This window comes from Berghia stephanieae, chromosome 1 (genome assembly GCF_034508935.2).
Source record: "Berghia stephanieae isolate SIO BIC M18660-M18661 chromosome 1, UCSD_Bste_1.3, whole genome shotgun sequence".
Classification (NCBI taxonomy): domain Eukaryota; kingdom Metazoa; phylum Mollusca; class Gastropoda; order Nudibranchia; family Aeolidiidae; genus Berghia; species Berghia stephanieae.
The window spans coordinates 103,589,588-103,606,053 of record NC_088360.1 but is presented as its reverse complement, the minus strand read 5'-3'; the positions used below and the strand labels follow the sequence as shown (position 1 = coordinate 103,606,053).

At 35.1% G+C, this 16,466-nt stretch overlaps 2 protein-coding genes across 5 annotated transcripts in view; one reads left to right on the top strand and one right to left on the bottom strand.

Moving 5' to 3' along the window:
• Positions 1-2,715: 2,715 nt before the first annotated feature.
• Positions 2,716-10,342, top strand: LOC144965062 (dynein light chain Tctex-type protein 2B-like). Of its 4 annotated transcripts, none has more exons than XM_078899977.1 (5): positions 2,716-2,773; positions 3,990-4,369; positions 7,162-7,257; positions 7,722-7,805; positions 9,177-10,342. In XM_078899977.1, the coding sequence occupies exons 2-5, from the start codon at positions 4,178-4,180 to the stop codon at positions 9,390-9,392; spliced, it is 588 nt and encodes a 195-aa protein (XP_078756103.1). In that variant the 5' UTR covers positions 2,716-2,773; positions 3,990-4,177; the 3' UTR covers positions 9,393-10,342. The 4 variants fall into 4 exon arrangements, with proteins under 4 accessions (XP_078756103.1, XP_078756094.1, XP_078756113.1 ...); XM_078899968.1 differs by lacking the exon at positions 2,716-2,773 and adding an exon at positions 2,780-2,976; XM_078899987.1 differs by lacking the exon at positions 2,716-2,773 and adding an exon at positions 2,780-2,995 and having other exon boundaries at positions 4,064-4,369.
• Positions 10,343-11,576: 1,234 nt separating this feature from the next.
• The window catches only part of LOC144962617 (2-iminobutanoate/2-iminopropanoate deaminase-like), a 5,985-nt gene continuing 1,095 nt past the window's right edge, over positions 11,577-16,466 (bottom strand). The window contains exons 3-6 of the mRNA XM_078895707.1: positions 15,355-15,409; positions 14,646-14,714; positions 13,582-13,637; positions 11,577-12,228 (exon numbers count right to left, since the gene is read on the bottom strand). Of these exons, the coding sequence (XP_078751833.1) occupies positions 12,169-12,228; positions 13,582-13,637; positions 14,646-14,714; positions 15,355-15,409 (240 nt within the window). The 3' untranslated portion in view covers positions 11,577-12,168. The remainder of the gene's footprint in view (positions 12,229-13,581; positions 13,638-14,645; positions 14,715-15,354; positions 15,410-16,466) is intronic.

Below are 16,466 nucleotides of genomic sequence, written 5' to 3'. Positions count from 1 at the left end.
TTTACAGGCCTTACGCGTTATTTTAATTTTGCCTGTAAAATGAAAAGAATGACATTATTTTGTTATCAAATTTTTCATGAATCTGGGTGTTATTCTGTTTTCTGTTGTGTAATTGATGTGCTCTAGATAAGTAAATGTATCAAAGTATTTTCGGACATCTGTGATGTAAGTCCTGCTACCAAGTCTTTGTTATCCCATTTTCTATCTTTTTACTATCGCTGAAATTACATAAATGAGCAGTAAACAACAAAAAAAAAAATATATATATAGAGGGGGGGGGGGGGGGTAGTAAAAAAATTCGAATCTATCTCAGAGGCACAACATCACAAGTTTGTAAATACACCATATATATTGTACACTAATTTATTGACCCAATTATTATTTCAACCGTAGCCTTTCCTCAAAAAATTACGTCACACTAAAAGAAAGTACAGTGAGTCCCGAGATGCATGTATTCAGTTGTTCAACCAATGGAATCATTTGTCAGCTCAAGCACCACTATCAACAAATCATTTAAAGTTTTCTTCTGCTGATTGTCGCTATTTATTGTGACCTAATTTTTGAGGAAGTGTCTGGCTATTAACAAGGGCTATGCTCCAACCCAATGAGATCAATTCTTGATCTCTCGTTTATCCTCCTTTACAGTTGATTCCACATAAAGTCAACACTCCTAAAGTCAACTTCTGCTTAAAGCCAACACCTCTTGTAGGTCCCAAATGTTCTGTTCTTGGTGTGTTCCAATGACAATGGATAAAGTGAAATTTGTGTAGTCAACCAATTTTTCTGTTGGCTTTATCAGGATTCTACTGTATTTCTTCTCTTCTTCTTTCTCCTCCTCCTCCTCCTCCTCCTCCTCCTCCTCCTCCTCCTCCTTCTTCTTCTTCTTCTTCTTCTTCTTCTTCTTCTTCTTCTTCTTCTTCTTCTTCTTCTTCTTCTTCTTCTTCTTCTTCTTCTTCTTCTTCTTCATCTTCATCTTCTTCTTCTTCGTTATGTAGAAACCTCAAGTTTGAGGGCCAAACTACATTTGATTTTAAAATGAATTGGAAAAAAAAAATAGAAATTGACTCATCGGTCAATCTGGTATTCTGTCGGAATTGACTTCGTAAAGAATAAATCGAGTTTGAAGTCAAAAGGATCACATTAAAATTTTATGAAATTTGAGATAGGAATTTTAGAGACAATACTCACTGACCTCAATAAAGAGATTTATTTTAACTCGAATTTTCTGTGTTAAGCTTAGAACTTTTAAGTGGAGTGAACATGCTGATTTGGAAATAGGCACAAAGTTGGCAAAACAAAATTACAATAAAAAATTGCTGTCAATGAAATTGTTATAATAAAGAAGTAAAAAATTCGGATATGACCTTTTATTTAACTTAAATAAAAGGTCATATACGAATTTTTAGAAAAAGAATCAAAGAATTTGTCAAAAATTTGCAAAACGTGCGGGGCCATGTCTGTAACGTCTTTCTGAGGACTAACAGTGAATAAGTTACACTCTGAGTCATAAGGTGGCATATCTATTTTAGTATCAGGTTGTATGAGCAGATTCTTAGAGTTAAGGGACGTAGAAGAGCATGGATGGATGATCTTTACTGACGACCAGCATATATTTAAACTTTATTATGTCATCACTTTGAGACCAGAAGATCAATTACACAAGGTATGTGTCCGGAAGAGTGGTTTTACACTTCCAATGAGATTGGAACCAGTTTATTGACATCACACTTTTGCTCGCTCGCCTTTTGATTCTTGATAGTCTATCACAAAGCACGTGTACTTTACGTCAGATCTAGCAGATCCAGCTACCCTATCTAACTGAAGCCAATATCTGTACTAAACAAATGTTCAATTGTGATGCTGTTGCAGTACGATGTATGCTTTAGACCCCCGTCATGCTTCTACACAACACCATCTTAATTGTTGATGATTTGTACCGATAGCTGCACAGGTGTTGTTAAGCCGTACAGGTGATTTAACTGACCAACGGTCATAGTTAATAAACACTTATTCCTTTGCCTCTCAAAGCATAGAGTTAATCCGATTAAGATAAACATGCAATATGGTCACTAATCTGTTTCACAATAGAACAAAGCAACAGTTGCCCACATATACGGATATCGGATTAAAGACTTTAAATGAAGAATCGTTTCCCTTATTGTTAATAAGACGATCGGATATTAGCAATAGCCCAACATGTTTTGAATATTGCAGTCTTTTAAAAAATACAAAGTACTGATTTACAGCTTAAAATGCAGTGTGAATTCTAAAACTACCGTTACTGAATGAAAAGGCAGTTTGGGAGCAATCTGGAGCAGGGACACAACTCTTGATACAATTCTGACATACTCTGAAAAACAAACAAGTCACGTGTTTAAAATCGATCAATTAAAATGACCCTCATCTTGTCAAAAGTCTCTCAAATATGAAACAATTGATATTGGCAGGAAGAGTTTTATGGCCAACATTTTAAGTACGATTTTTTTTTCAGAGTACGGCAGGATTTAATAACTCATTTTGATTTTGAACTGATGTTCACTTAGGGAATATGTTTATGGCTTCGTATTGTTATTGCAAGTAGCCGGAAACATACTGTCTGGTGGAAATCTCTTGAGCCAAATTCTTCCAAATGGTTTGTAATTAATACCTGAGCATTATGACACACGCATGTAATACTAACGCCATACTGTGTCCAAAAGGGATAACACGTAACTATGAATTTGTTATTAACACAGTGTGTATCGACACAGACACATGATTAATTAGATATGAAGTAAATAGCCTTTCCTATTCTTACATCCAAGTCTAAGGCACGAAATAACGAAATCCATCAGTCGTCGTTTATAGTTAAATAATTGAAGCAGATCTCTGTTAAAGATATTCTGGGATGTTACCATTGATTCGATTAAAGGATTAGGCCGGGATGTGTTGTGATTAAACAATAGTTTAATCGATTTAAATTTCAAGGGGGAAAAGGTGGTTTATTATAGAAGATGTAAGCTGCATTTATACGTATTTTCTTTTAAAGTTCACCATGTATTTTGCAACGAAAAGTGCTGTGCAGCAAGTTAGAAGTTAGGTTTATCATCTAAAGAAATATAGAATCGGAGATGCTTCTGTCTGGATCTCAGCATTCGGATGACTTCTTCTTCTTCTTCTTCTTCTTCTTCTTCTTCTTCTTCTTCTTCTTCTTCTTCTTCTTCTTCTTCTTCTTCTTCTCCTTCTTCTTCTTCAAAGATCATCCATATTAGAAAATCTTTGCTCGTAAGATCTCTTCTGTTCTCTATATCTTTCATCTCTTTTAGCATTCCGTCTTTATCCTGTTAAGACAACTTGGTGTTTCTCTCTCTCTCTCTCTCTCTCTCTCTCTCTCTCTCTCTCTCTCCTCTCTCTCTCTCTCTCTCTCTCTCTCTCTCTCTCTCTCTCTCTCTCTCTCTCTCTCTCTCTCTCTCTCTCTCTCTCTCTCTCTCTCTCTCTCTCTCTCTCTCTCCCGGGATTTCTATAGAATGAAACTAACAATAGCAATTGCTTGCTACTATTTTGATATAACGCTAGTCTATACCAAAGTACTTTCCGCCAGGTCTAATAGACCCAACTACCCAATCACTGCTGGGTGGACAGGGGGTTGGGGGGGTGGGGGGGGGGGGGGCTGAAAAAAAATCTCGATTTCACCCGGGATTAATATCGGTCCCTTTGCGTGTAAAGCGAGTGTTCTACAACTAAGCTATCGTGTCCCTTATCGATAGATAAAGATAAATTTGTCAGAAACTATTAATCCCGAGGAAAACAAATTTTGTACACTTCTTTAGATGTGTTGTTTTCGATTTTAGAATTGTTGACACGTCGGAGGTCATCATAACCTACAGATCAAAGAAGCAAAAGTTTTCTGGCTAAAATATTTTTTAAATTGCTATTCCGTGCTCTGCATAACTTAGGAAATTAAATTTCGCCGTGTTTTATGAAATATATTTGTTATCACATTTTGCCAGAATTACTGTCAGGGGGTCCTCCCACGAGATGTCATAAGCCATGCACCGTACATACTTCAAATAATTCAATTTAGGTGAGATTCTACACCCGAACTCCAGAGCGCAGTTAGCGCATTTTTATTTACTTAACTACAAATACTCGTATTTGTAGATTTCATGTGGTATAGAGATTTTTGAAAACTGAGACAATGAGACGTCAAAGTACAATGCATAGTGAAATAGCGGCTGAGATGAGGCACAGTCCGCACTCTCACTCTCACGCAGACGATCATGGAAGACGAAAGAGCATCCTGCCCCCCGTGGGAGGCGTCCACAGACAAAGCATCAAACCCCAAATGATGGTGGGACTGAAAGGGAAAAAGGGAGCATTGGGATCTAAGGTGAGCACCCGAGAATCCAAATCATTGTCTGTTTTCAAGAAATCCTTGAAAACATTTCTTTTTTGATGTCATTTGTCATGTACTTTAAATATTGTTGTGTTGATGTAATTTTAAGCGCCAAGAGCTTCATTGTCGCGCTCTATAAGAGTCTGTTATTATTATTATTATTATTATTATTATTATTATTATTATTATTATTATTATTATTATTATTATTATTATTATTATATTGACATTACACGATGACTGATTGATTATCTGAGTGTTTTGGGTTTGTTTTTTACCTCCCATAGAAGGCAAGGAGATCACTTGCTGTGTCTTCTATCCCCCTATTTTATATGTTTTCCAACTCTCTTTCTGTCGTTGTCTTGTAATGAGATTACTTAGTTTTGCCCTGACCCTGGCTGGAGTTCTTGGGTTGGAAAGACACGGGCCAAGAGTATAGTTTTGGGAGATGATATTTTTTTCCTTATAAATCATCTCTCTATTCCGTATCGTTATATTTCTATTTCGATTATATAATGATCTGTAAGTGCAGGGGCGTGGCTCTATTGGTTCAAATGGTGCCTGGCACCCAGGGGCGTGGCTCTATTGGTTCAAATGGTGCCTGGCACCACATCCATGTTTTAAAAATGGATAACAGCATTTTTTAAAATATATAAAACTGAGAAATGGTATATATCGCCTTTTATCAACAGTGCGAAACAGACTCCCTTTCTGTCACAACGCCTTCTACCCACGCTTTTCTCCCGATTCACACAGTCGGTTGATGACTGTCGTCACCGACTGTGTACTATGGCTGAGCGAGTGACTGGATTTCCCCACTCAAACGATTCCAAGGAGCGGATCTTTGCTGGCTCCATTTAAGGCTATTACTATAATGTACTATAATGTTGCCACATTGAATACCTGGCTCGAATTTTTACCATCTTCACATACGAGAAAAAACCCGCCTCAGGTGCCGAGGAATTTTTGCTCCAACTCTGTTGGACTGGGGAAAAATAGCTAATGTTGGTCATTTACGTCCTAGTCATAGTATGGTAACTTCGACCATCTTTATTATTATCGAAATCACGATTATTAACAAGTTCATTTGTTTCTCTCTCTGTGTCGTGATTATTGTATATATTAATTTATTATTATTATTATTATTATTATTATTATTATTATTATTATTATTATTATTATTATTATTATTATTATTATTATTATTATTATTATTATTATTATTATTATTATCATTATTATCATCATCATCATCATCATCATTATCATCATCATCATTATTATTATTATTATTATTGCTGCAAAAATTGATATGAAGGAATGTGAACGAGTTAAGTCAAACATTTCTTGATAGTGATGCTATAATATGCTAAATGGATGATCTTCGCGTGAATATGCGTGTTTGACTTTGGGTGTGTGTGTGCATGCGCGTTCATCTCACATACACACTCGATAGGTAGATAGATAGATAGATAGATAGAGAGAGAGAGAGAGAGAGAGAGAGAGAGAGAGAGAGAGAGAGAGAGAGAGAGAGAGAGAGAGAGAGAGAGAGAGAGAGAGAGAGAGAGAGATCTTGTATGGTGTCATGTTTGATTTCCGAAGTGGAATGGGGCTGTTTCATGACGTAACTACAGTACTCTTTTAATAGGCCATGGGCTGTTTACATTCTTACGCTTTGTAAGTTTTGAAATTACCCTTTGTTCGATTGACATTCAATGTCTGCATGTGTCCCTTTAGCCATTTCCCTCAGTGTCCAAACTCCAATCAATATATTCGTTCGTGATTTATATAAACAAACTATTGAAAAGATTTGCAGGAATAGAAACATCACCATGCAAATTTACTTTACAAGTATGTAAGTTTTTTTTCTTTCTTTTATATTTACACATGTAGCATGTGCAAGTCATTTTATCTGGCACCACTTTATACTGTAAGCATGCCACGCCGCAATGTAAGTGTAAGCATTTGAGTATATTCCTCTTAGTTGGATCCTGTGCTTGTGTTGGGAGAGACTTTTAGATCTCAAACTAAGTACATACCCTGATAGGGGGGGGGGGGGGGGGGGGGTTGGAAATGAAGCGCATTGAACACATTGAACTTATAGAGAGATGCGTTATTGAATCTGATACAGCATTGTTTTACATTGGATTGTGTTCATTTTATGTTTGCTTGTAGCCTACCAACATTATGCCATGTTTTACGAATTCAATAATAGCATGATGCAAATTATAAGAACCGGACATTCAGTGTCTCCAGTGTCGTACTTATCGCCCGGCAAAACAATATAGTCTACATTCCATAGAGCTTTGAATAAGGGTCCGGATATCTCAGATGGTAAAGCATTCGCTTCAAAAGCAAAGGGACCGAGATCGGTCCCGTGTGCAGGCGATTTTTTATCTACCCCCCCCCCCCCCCCCCTTCCCCATCCACACAGCTGGATCTGTTAGATCTGGTGGATAGTAATTTGCGATAGAAAAACGGCCTATTCAAAGCATTACTATTGTCCGTGTGAATCGGAGCGATTATTAGTCTGTCGTCTCGGATTTTCTTAAAGGCAGGCAAGCGAAAATAAGAGTCTTTAATATGTTTAGTTTACTACCGTAGGTAGACCTCATTTCTATGTCATTCTTTTCGTTCCATCATTCATCACTGCCTATAGATTTGTCCTTGTAAACTATAATTTTTCACATATATAAATAGGTACAAATGCTAGTACTCAAAGGATATTTTATACAACTTATATAATAAAAGAATGTTGATTACTATTGCTCCACTAATACATACAGGCCACAGAAGACAGAGAAAAATCGGCCAACCCACCACCACCAAATTATGAACCTACATACAGAATGGGACCCAAGAAAAAGTTTTGTGCTCCTCAGGTAAGCATGAATTACACTTTTCTGAGAAAGAAAAACCGAAACCAAAAATTTTTTTTTAAAAGGAGAAAAAAAAATAAGAAAGAAAACAAGAAACAAACACACACAACCCCCCCCCCCCCCCCCCCCCCCCCCCCCCCCCCACAAAAAAACAAAATTACGGTATCTTGACTTGTACATGTTACAATGGTTTAAGAGTTTTTGACAAGATGGAAGCCATTTTAATCAGCTAATATAAATTTATATATATATATATATATATATATATATATATATATATATATATATATATATATATATATATATATATATATTTGTTTTTTTTTTTGTTTTTTTGTTTTTAATTAATTAATTTATTTTTTTTTTAAATGACCAATAACTCGTTCTTTAAAAAGTAGTGTGGAATCAACCATAATATATTTTTCCATGAATATGCATTAAGAACTACCGTTTGTTTTATTCCACAGGTGCACACATTACTCAAACAAGTGCTTGAAAACCATTTAGACGGATTTGTATTTAACCCAAAGTTCACACCAACAATGACAACGGTAACTTGTGGTGTTTATACTTATTTTATTATATTACAAATATGATAACCCAATTTGTTTTGGTATTATTGTTGTAACGGAAATACTCTCAAATAAACGCAGAACATATTCAGTTGCAACAATGTTCACACTAACCAATAACAGGGAAGAAAAGTCGTGACGTCACACCGTCTACTTTTCCGGTTCCAAAACAATTGGAAGTGTGTATGTGACTTGCCATTCGAAGGACCAATAATAAACGGGTTGCATATTGAATCATAAGGTGGCATAACTATTTATTAGTAGCACAGTGTATAGGCAGATTATTTGGATAACCAGACGTAAAAGACCTACGCTGGATGTTAATTCTTGACGACCAGTATAATATAGGGAATGAGATTAGCGGAAGAGTAGCGTCCCTTGATTGAACGTTACCGGCTTTTCTGTTTGCAGAATTTAGTTGCACGTTGAGTCCGAATTGTTTATTCTATATTATTGAAGCTGGCATATTTTATTTGAGCATATTTTTCTTCATTTTAAAATGCTGAAACCAAAAGATCAATTACACAAGGTATGAATCCAGTTCTCTGGAAGACAATGAGATTAAAACCAGTTTTTTGACATCACACTTTTGTTCCCTAATGTGTTCAGTTATCAGATCTGCATAAAATGCCCATAAAAAGTAGTCCTTCAGAGCCATTAGGTCTATGGAGCTAGAGTTTATTCCGGTTTCTGAGGTGTGAAATGGATAAGAGCAATTGCTTGCTACCCTTTTGATATGCGCTTGTCTATCGCAAAGTGCTTTCCATCAGATCTAACAGACTCAGGCAATCACGGCCGTAACATAATATCGACCTCACCAGTGGTTGATCTTGGCCCCTTTACGTGTGAAGCGGGTGTTTTACCAACTGAGCTGTCGTGAGATCATATATAATAATGTGCACGACGTGCTAATAAGCTTCAACAGTCGTAACGTCACTTCCCTCGTAATGACGCATGGTAACAGTGACTGGCTCTAAACTATCGGAACAATGGCGGACGCCCTTATGAAATATTTCTCAGACGAGCATAAAAGCGTATCCAGAGGGAAAAAAGCCCATTATAAATCTGATCATGTTTTGACTTTTACACATTCTGATCGCAAGACATGAAAAGTTCTAGCCAGCATGAAAAATAAAAAGTACCGATTTTCTTTGTTTAGAACCACGATGGCCGCCGTTGCTGGGCGACGTGACATCAGAATATTGAAATCCAATTGCTAATATTATGTGCACGTCGGTACATAGGTCAGGTATTATGTCAACATAACAATTCCTTGTAATTTACGTTATAAATTTAAATATGACACCCATAGTAAAACTTGCTCTTGTATTTCCATAACTTCCCACGCAGGTCCTCTCCGATGAAATCAAGGAGCGGTGTAAAGCGATGGACTTCGAGCGATACAAATACGTTGTCAGCATAGTGCTGGGTGAGAGGCGTGATCAGGGAATCATGATCTCGTCAAGGGCTGCTTGGGATGCCAAATTGGATAGCTATGCCACTTATACATACCAAAATAAATCTTTGTTTTGTACGGCCTCAGTCTATGGCGTATACGCTGAATAGATATTCCCGTTTTGTAATGCAATAATAGTACATCAATATAATTGACAAGGTTGCCAATTTTCCGTATATTTAGGGAATTCAGTATATTATTATAAACCATCACTATATTTTCCAATCACCTGCTAAGCGGAAAAAATTAAGAACAAAAGTCTTTTTACTGGAGTTCAGCACTCAGAAATGGGTCACTCAATGTGTTTTGTGTAAAAGTTCAGTAAGTTTTTGCCTCCGGAATTGGCAACCCTGCATTTAAATTCTGAAGAAGTCTTTCGGTGATTGAATTTGTACATATAAAGTATTAGACCTTGGGAAGAGTTTTATGAGACAATATTATTTTGTTACATTAACATGTTTTATAATCATAATTATAATTATTAACATCATTGTTATTTTTATCATTACTATTATTATAATTAATTAATTATTATTATCATTATTGTTATTATTATTACCGTCTGTGCTTTTGTTTTTTTTTTAGATACGTGTTTCACAAAGACGAAAGATTTAAAAAAAAATTATTCCTTGGTCTTAATGACCTTGCTGCTATTGGGTCATCACTGTTTAACCTTTAATCAGTTAAATTCATTTAACCCTCTTCATACCGTTCATGGTTTTTTTCCCTGAAAAGTCATGCCTACTCAACACAATATTAAAAAAAAACAAACTCGGACTAAAAAACAATTAAACATCATTTTTCTCAGAAAAAAAAGAGCTTTACAAAACAGCAATAAATTCCTATATAAACATAACAAAGATGCCTCTTCAATTTTTGTGATGTACAAAAAAATTCATCCTTTGGTGACGAATGAAATGTTTTCCTTTCCGTTGATAAGGAGAGGGTTAATGTCTGTCCCTCAAGCAAAGTTATCCAATGTTAGTCTGAATTAAAAAAAAAAAAAATTGTAAAAATTAATTCTACGCGTTATGAAGTTGTAAATAAAACATTTAAAACCAATATAGCGTTTTTTTTTCACGTTTACTATATCACTACTAAACATATAGTTGCAACAACCTATCTGAATCTGAATGTTAATGTTACTGGATTCTAAATTGTATTCGAGGGGGAGAGAGTTGTTGAATGTGGCAGCCATTTTGGTATTAAGGCTGAAGTATTTTAATAGTCTTCTACGAATGAATTCTTGAAGATGTTTTGAGTTTGCAGATTTGTGCTTTAAAAAACAAAACAAAAAAAACTTGCCTTTTTGCGCAATATCCACTAAATGTGCTCAAAGCGCCTTATAAAGGCTCCCTTGTCAACAGCAACATATAGAACGAGACAAACTCGTGTTAGGCAATATTAATATGTACATTTTCCGACAGAGCCAACGCCGTTAACGGCCAGATACTCATTTTACACCCGAGTACAGTGAGAGAATGTGAGTAAAGAGCCTTTTCCGAGGACTCAACTATGCACCGAGTGAGGCTCGAACCCAGGACCTTCAGATCCAAAAGCGAGTGTCGTACCACAAGACCACATAGCTGCTTTAGTGTTTTTGTAATACATTAAAAAAAGTGAATGAATCTATAAACAACTTGTATGTCTTTAGACATTGTCCATGTCAAACGATAATTAAATTCTTTTTTGACCCATGCTGAAGTGGTGTTGATGATGAAGATTAAATTTGTAGTAAAAAATATGAAACTTATGTTTTTAAGGTTTTACAGCGCTTGCAACACATTAAGGTCATATCAGCGCCAGTAAAAAGGAAGAAATTGGGATAGTAAAAAGTTGTAGAATTACAATTAAAGCACCCAAGAAAAGGTAAGACAAAGGGGAATTTGGTTCAAATGGGGAACAGATATAGATTCCAAGAGCACACCATCAAAGTACTTAGTTTGGGATCACCTAAGTCTCATCCAGACACAAGCACAGGTCCCCACTAAGACTAAGAGGAACACACTCAAATGTTTACATTTTACATTCAAAATAACAAATATAAAGAGAGATGATTTACAAGGAAAAAAATATATCCCAAACGATACATTTGACTGTCTCCCTCCCAGTCAAGGACTTCAGCCAGGGCCAGGACAAAACCAAGTAATCCATTCCAATACAAAGACAGAAAGTAAATTGGAAAACAGATATAAGAGGATAGAAGACACAGTACGTGCCACCCTCCCAGTATTGGTTCTGAAGGGCTTTTTTTTGTAACCATATCTTTAAAATGAAATGACATCGCCCTTACATCATTATAATTCATTTTTATTTTCCTGTTTAATGTTTGAGCATGATATTATGGCAAATGAAATAAATATGGCATGGCAATGATTGTGACACATTTCTTTGATAACATATAGAGTTCAATAGTAATCTTTCACAATCCTATGAAGTTTATGGTCACATAAAAAAAAAAGATTAAATCACAAAATGCCTCTTTCAAGATATTTTTCTTGCGCTTCAATTCATTCTTTTTTTTACTTTGAGAACATCAGAACAATTGGGCATTAAAGTGCATTGTCAGAAACATTGCATTTAATTACTCATGATGGTAATTAAAGTAAAAAAATGACTGGACATCACATTCATAACAATTGTAAAGCAATATCAAAAGAGTACCAAACAAGTATACCTCAATTCTAAAATTGGATGGTGTGAATCACATATGATGATCTAAAACAAAAAATGAAAAAACAAAACTTAAAAAATGCCCAAAAAACAATAATTTAGTAAGGACAATGAAATGCGTGTCTCTTTATTTATTTTCAAATGAACATAACATGGGGAACTTGAGACAAAATCTGTGTTTCACAACTGGCTGGATACAGACCCCGAACCTAGTCATTCAACTGTCTCAACGTCTCCTGTCAAAGCAATAGCTTCAATCTCAAATGTGGCTCCCTGGTGATGAAATTAAGAAGAAAAACAATGGTATTCCTTTCATTCATTAAAACAACAGACCATTATCGTATCGTGCAATAATCTCTTTAATCAGCAAAGCAATGTAGACTTGAGCATTCTTACCATCAAATTCAACTGTGCACCCAGATGCACTATTAACAACATGGTGCAGTAAGTTGGAAAAAATGCTACCACAGTGAGGTTATTTTGTCAAGAATCAAATTGTATAAAGCAGGTTCCTCGCTTTATACTCTGAAAGGACACAATATTATTAATACAGAGCACTTTGGTCAACAACGAAGCCTGAAGCCCACAGGACTAGAGGTCAATGTTCGTTATAACTTAGGTTTTGATGAATCCAAGGTGTCACTTTTAACATTAATGTAAAATGGATATAACCTCAGGGGTCCTGATAACTCAGTTGGTGCTTGTAATTATACCTGGGGTCCCGATAGCTCAGTTGGTAGAGTTCCTGCTTTACAAGCAAAGGGACTGAGATTGATCCCGGGTGCAGTCAAGATTTGTTTCTGACCCTCCCTGTCCACCTAGTAGTGATTGATTAGCTAGCTAGGACTATTAGAACTGATGGAAAGTACTATCCAAAGGGTAGCAAACAATTGCTATTGTCTGTTTCATGCTACAGAAACCGGGATAAACTCTGGCTTCATGTGCACTCAATGATATAACCTTGTTAGTGGATTGAGCCTTAACCTTTTATTCACTGGGTTAATGTGTCATCGTCCCCACCTTTACTCCAATCATCCCATTGCTATGTGACTATGGGGCTATTTGGTCTAGTAATATGGACTGGAAGGTCCTTGGTTCGAGCCATGAGCAACGCATAGCTGAGTCCTTTGAAAAAGCTCTTTACTCACATTCTCTCACAGTACTCAGGTGTAAAATGAATTACTGGCCATTAACAGGGTTGTCTTTGTCCAAAAAAATTGTAATATCGCCTAACAGGTGTCAAGTCTCGTCCTACATGTCAAGTATGTATTGCTAAGGACTCCTTGTAAAGCGCTTTGAGCATGTTTAGCTGATGTTGCGCTATATAAAAGCTCAAGTTTTAAAATTTTTTTTTTTTTATTACTGTCCCTGCCAGCACTGAGTTATGACAGCATTTGCAATACACACAATTGCATTGCACATAATATGCACTAGCTTTAGGCAATCAATTTTTTTTCATCATGTGCCACATTTTGACAGATCACCATACATTTCCATCTTCAGTCAAAGAGCAGTACTCAGATAAAAACAATTTTAAGTTGCACTATACCACTTTTTATATGACTATATACTGCTAAAGGTTTTCTTCATCACCAATAGCTATTTGAGAGTGTTGTGTAGTAATACCTTTGGTAAAGCTGCGACTGCAACAGCTGAACGGGCAGGTCTGGAGGAGGAGAAAACTGAAAGAGAAAGTAAAATGGAAAAATCAATTAGGATAAAATCTATCCCGGAAGAAGATGAGATTCCCCCCACCTGTCCACCCAGTGACAGACTGGCGGTCTAACTGCTATTGTCTGTTTCCCACTCTAGAAACTGGGATAAACTCTAGCTCCATGGGTTTTACGACTGCTATTACTACAACAACTACTGCTGCTACAACCACTACTACTACTACTACTACTGTGAACAATGATAATTTACTTTTAAACCAAAAATATCAGATCACCTCTTAATCATGTATAGCATAACTATATAAGCAACTTCAATTCAATAAAACTTGTTGGAAAAATACGTTAGATGATAGGAAACTTTTATTCAATACTTTGAGGCATTATTCAATTCTGTTAAGGGCAAATTTGATCATTTATAAAGAGATTTACAATTCCTGCTATTACTTTCACATGGAAATACAAAATCTTACAATTTGAAGTAAACGGGCATGGCCACTGAAAACACTAGAACCCACACACTTCTCTTAACTGTGTCAACAAAAAGATGGATCATCACAGTGTGCTCTTGATGCAACACACTGACTCATATATTTAACCCTCTCTAACCCAACATCATAGTCTTATGTTTTCATTAAAAGAATATAAGCAACAATGTTACAGGGGTAAATCTTTTTTTTTTAAATGTTGAAGTGAGCTTTTATATAGCGCCACATCCATTAAATGTATTCAAGCAATTTACAATGGGTTATACCCGTGAATCATTATTATAATATTTCATCCAACAATGTTTTTGGCAAGGGCACTATTTTACACCAATTATGGTTGTGAAAAATGGACTTATCCTTGCAACCCTCACACGGAGACTCATAATCCGGACCCAGAATTCATGAACCAAGAGGTTATAATAACACATGACCACAAAGCGCACTATTGTTGACAGTGTCATAAACACAAAGTCCAGTGAGGCTTCTAACAATTTTATTTAAAGTTTAAATTTTCAATGGAAACAATACTTACATTTGTCGTAAACAGCATTAACTGATGGGTAATCCTCCATATTTGTCAAAAAAACGGTTGTTTTCATAACTAAAAAAAAAAAGACAGAAAGAGGATTTAACAATTTTCAATTTTGTACATAAATATAGTTTTGTCATCTATGTACAATCCCTTCCTGCTCTTTTACTAAAAACTAACATCTATATAAATCTACTATTGATTCTTTAGAATGGAGTGTAAATGATCTCTCATAAAGATTGGTAAATTATATTCTTAGCAGCTCAGACTCTGCATGCCGCAAAAAAAAAACCAAACAAACCCCAAAACAATAACAACAAACAAACAAAAAAAAAGTTATTAATTTGTTATACAACCATAAAGGAATTTGAGATGTAAATGTAATTAAGCCACAGATTTGAAATGCATTCCTTAAATAGTTTAAATGAGCAGTTTATGGTTCAATATCACTTGCTTTATCTAAGAAACAAATAATTACGAAATATTCTTTACTTTTATAACTTACAAAAATTCCATTTTCAAATTCCTAACTTGAAAGACAGAATATACATATTTCACAAAAACTAAACAAACAACCAAAATTTTTAAAATAATTAAAAAAAAAAATCCACTATTATTTTGTTAAAAATGTGTTTTTGAAAGTATTTTGTTTCTGTCTAAAAATCCAAGCAGTATCATACAGCACAGTAATAACAATATATGAGATGTTTACCTTTAGAGTATGAGGAGCCGGCAGCTTCCAAAATGTGACCCATGTTTGTCAGTGCCTGTATAATAAGACAATATGATATGCTTACTACTACTACTACTACAACTACTACTAATAAGAATAACTGAGATGATGATGATGATGATAAAGTAAGAAGAGGGAGGGTGAAATGGAGATGCTGGAATAGACAGAATAGTAAGAATTAGAAGAAGGGGAAGAAGGATTAAGTAGAACCTCAATATAATACCCCCCCCCCCCCAAAAAAAAAAATAAAATAAAAAAAAAAAATAAATAAATAAAAGAACAAAAATCACTAAGACGTACATTCTAACTCGAGATCATTTTCTACTCCTTTAGAATTCACTATAATGTGAGACCCTGAATAAAAACTAAACCTATAACCCCAGCTGGTGACATTCACACCATGATAGTATCACCCCTATTAACAAAGGCTTTACAAATATGACTCCTAGTGGTCCCACTTATCTTATCTTGTCTGGAGGAATAGTGTGCATTCTTTATTTGAAATAATAATAATAATAATAATAATAATAATAATAATAATAATAATAATAATAATAATAATAATAATAATAATAAATAACAATAATAATAATATATAACCGTAGTAAAGTTTATTTAAATTGCGCCCAATCCCCTTGTCAAAACAGCTCTATTCACAGAAGTAAGACAAGATAAAATTTGGCATACACATGTACACATATATTCAGTCAAGAGCACACATACAAACAAACCTGCACACACACACACACACACACACACACATGCGCATTATACACGAGAGAGATGAAAAAATAGCAGATAATTAATGAATAATATCCTAGTAAGTTAAAAACTACATAGCACTTTGTATTTTAAGTAAGTAAGTAAACTGTTTTAGTTAATCTAATCTAATAAGCATCTCATACGATGGGACTTTAATTAATGTTAATATATGACTAAAAATCCACGAACGCGCTCCAGAGCAGCATGAAAAAAAATAAATGCATGATCACCATAAAATGAATGAATGAATTTTTATATCATATACTCTAAAATGTTTTATTTATGTCAGAGAACTAAATTCAATGATGAATTTCAGTTCTATGCTGTAA

What these genes read in the sequence shown, in the direction of transcription:
- LOC144965062 (XM_078899977.1), top strand. Translation starts at nt 4,178, where the DNA reads ATGAGACGTCAAAGTACAATGCATAGTGAAATAGCGGCTGAGATGAGG. An exon ending in AAAAGTTTTGTGCTCCTCAG is followed by an intron (nt 7,258 to 7,721) that starts GTAAGCATGAAT and finishes TTTATTCCACAG; the next exon opens with GTGCACACATTACTCAAACA. An exon ending in TCACACCAACAATGACAACG is followed by an intron (nt 7,806 to 9,176) that starts GTAACTTGTGGT and finishes CTTCCCACGCAG; the next exon opens with GTCCTCTCCGATGAAATCAA.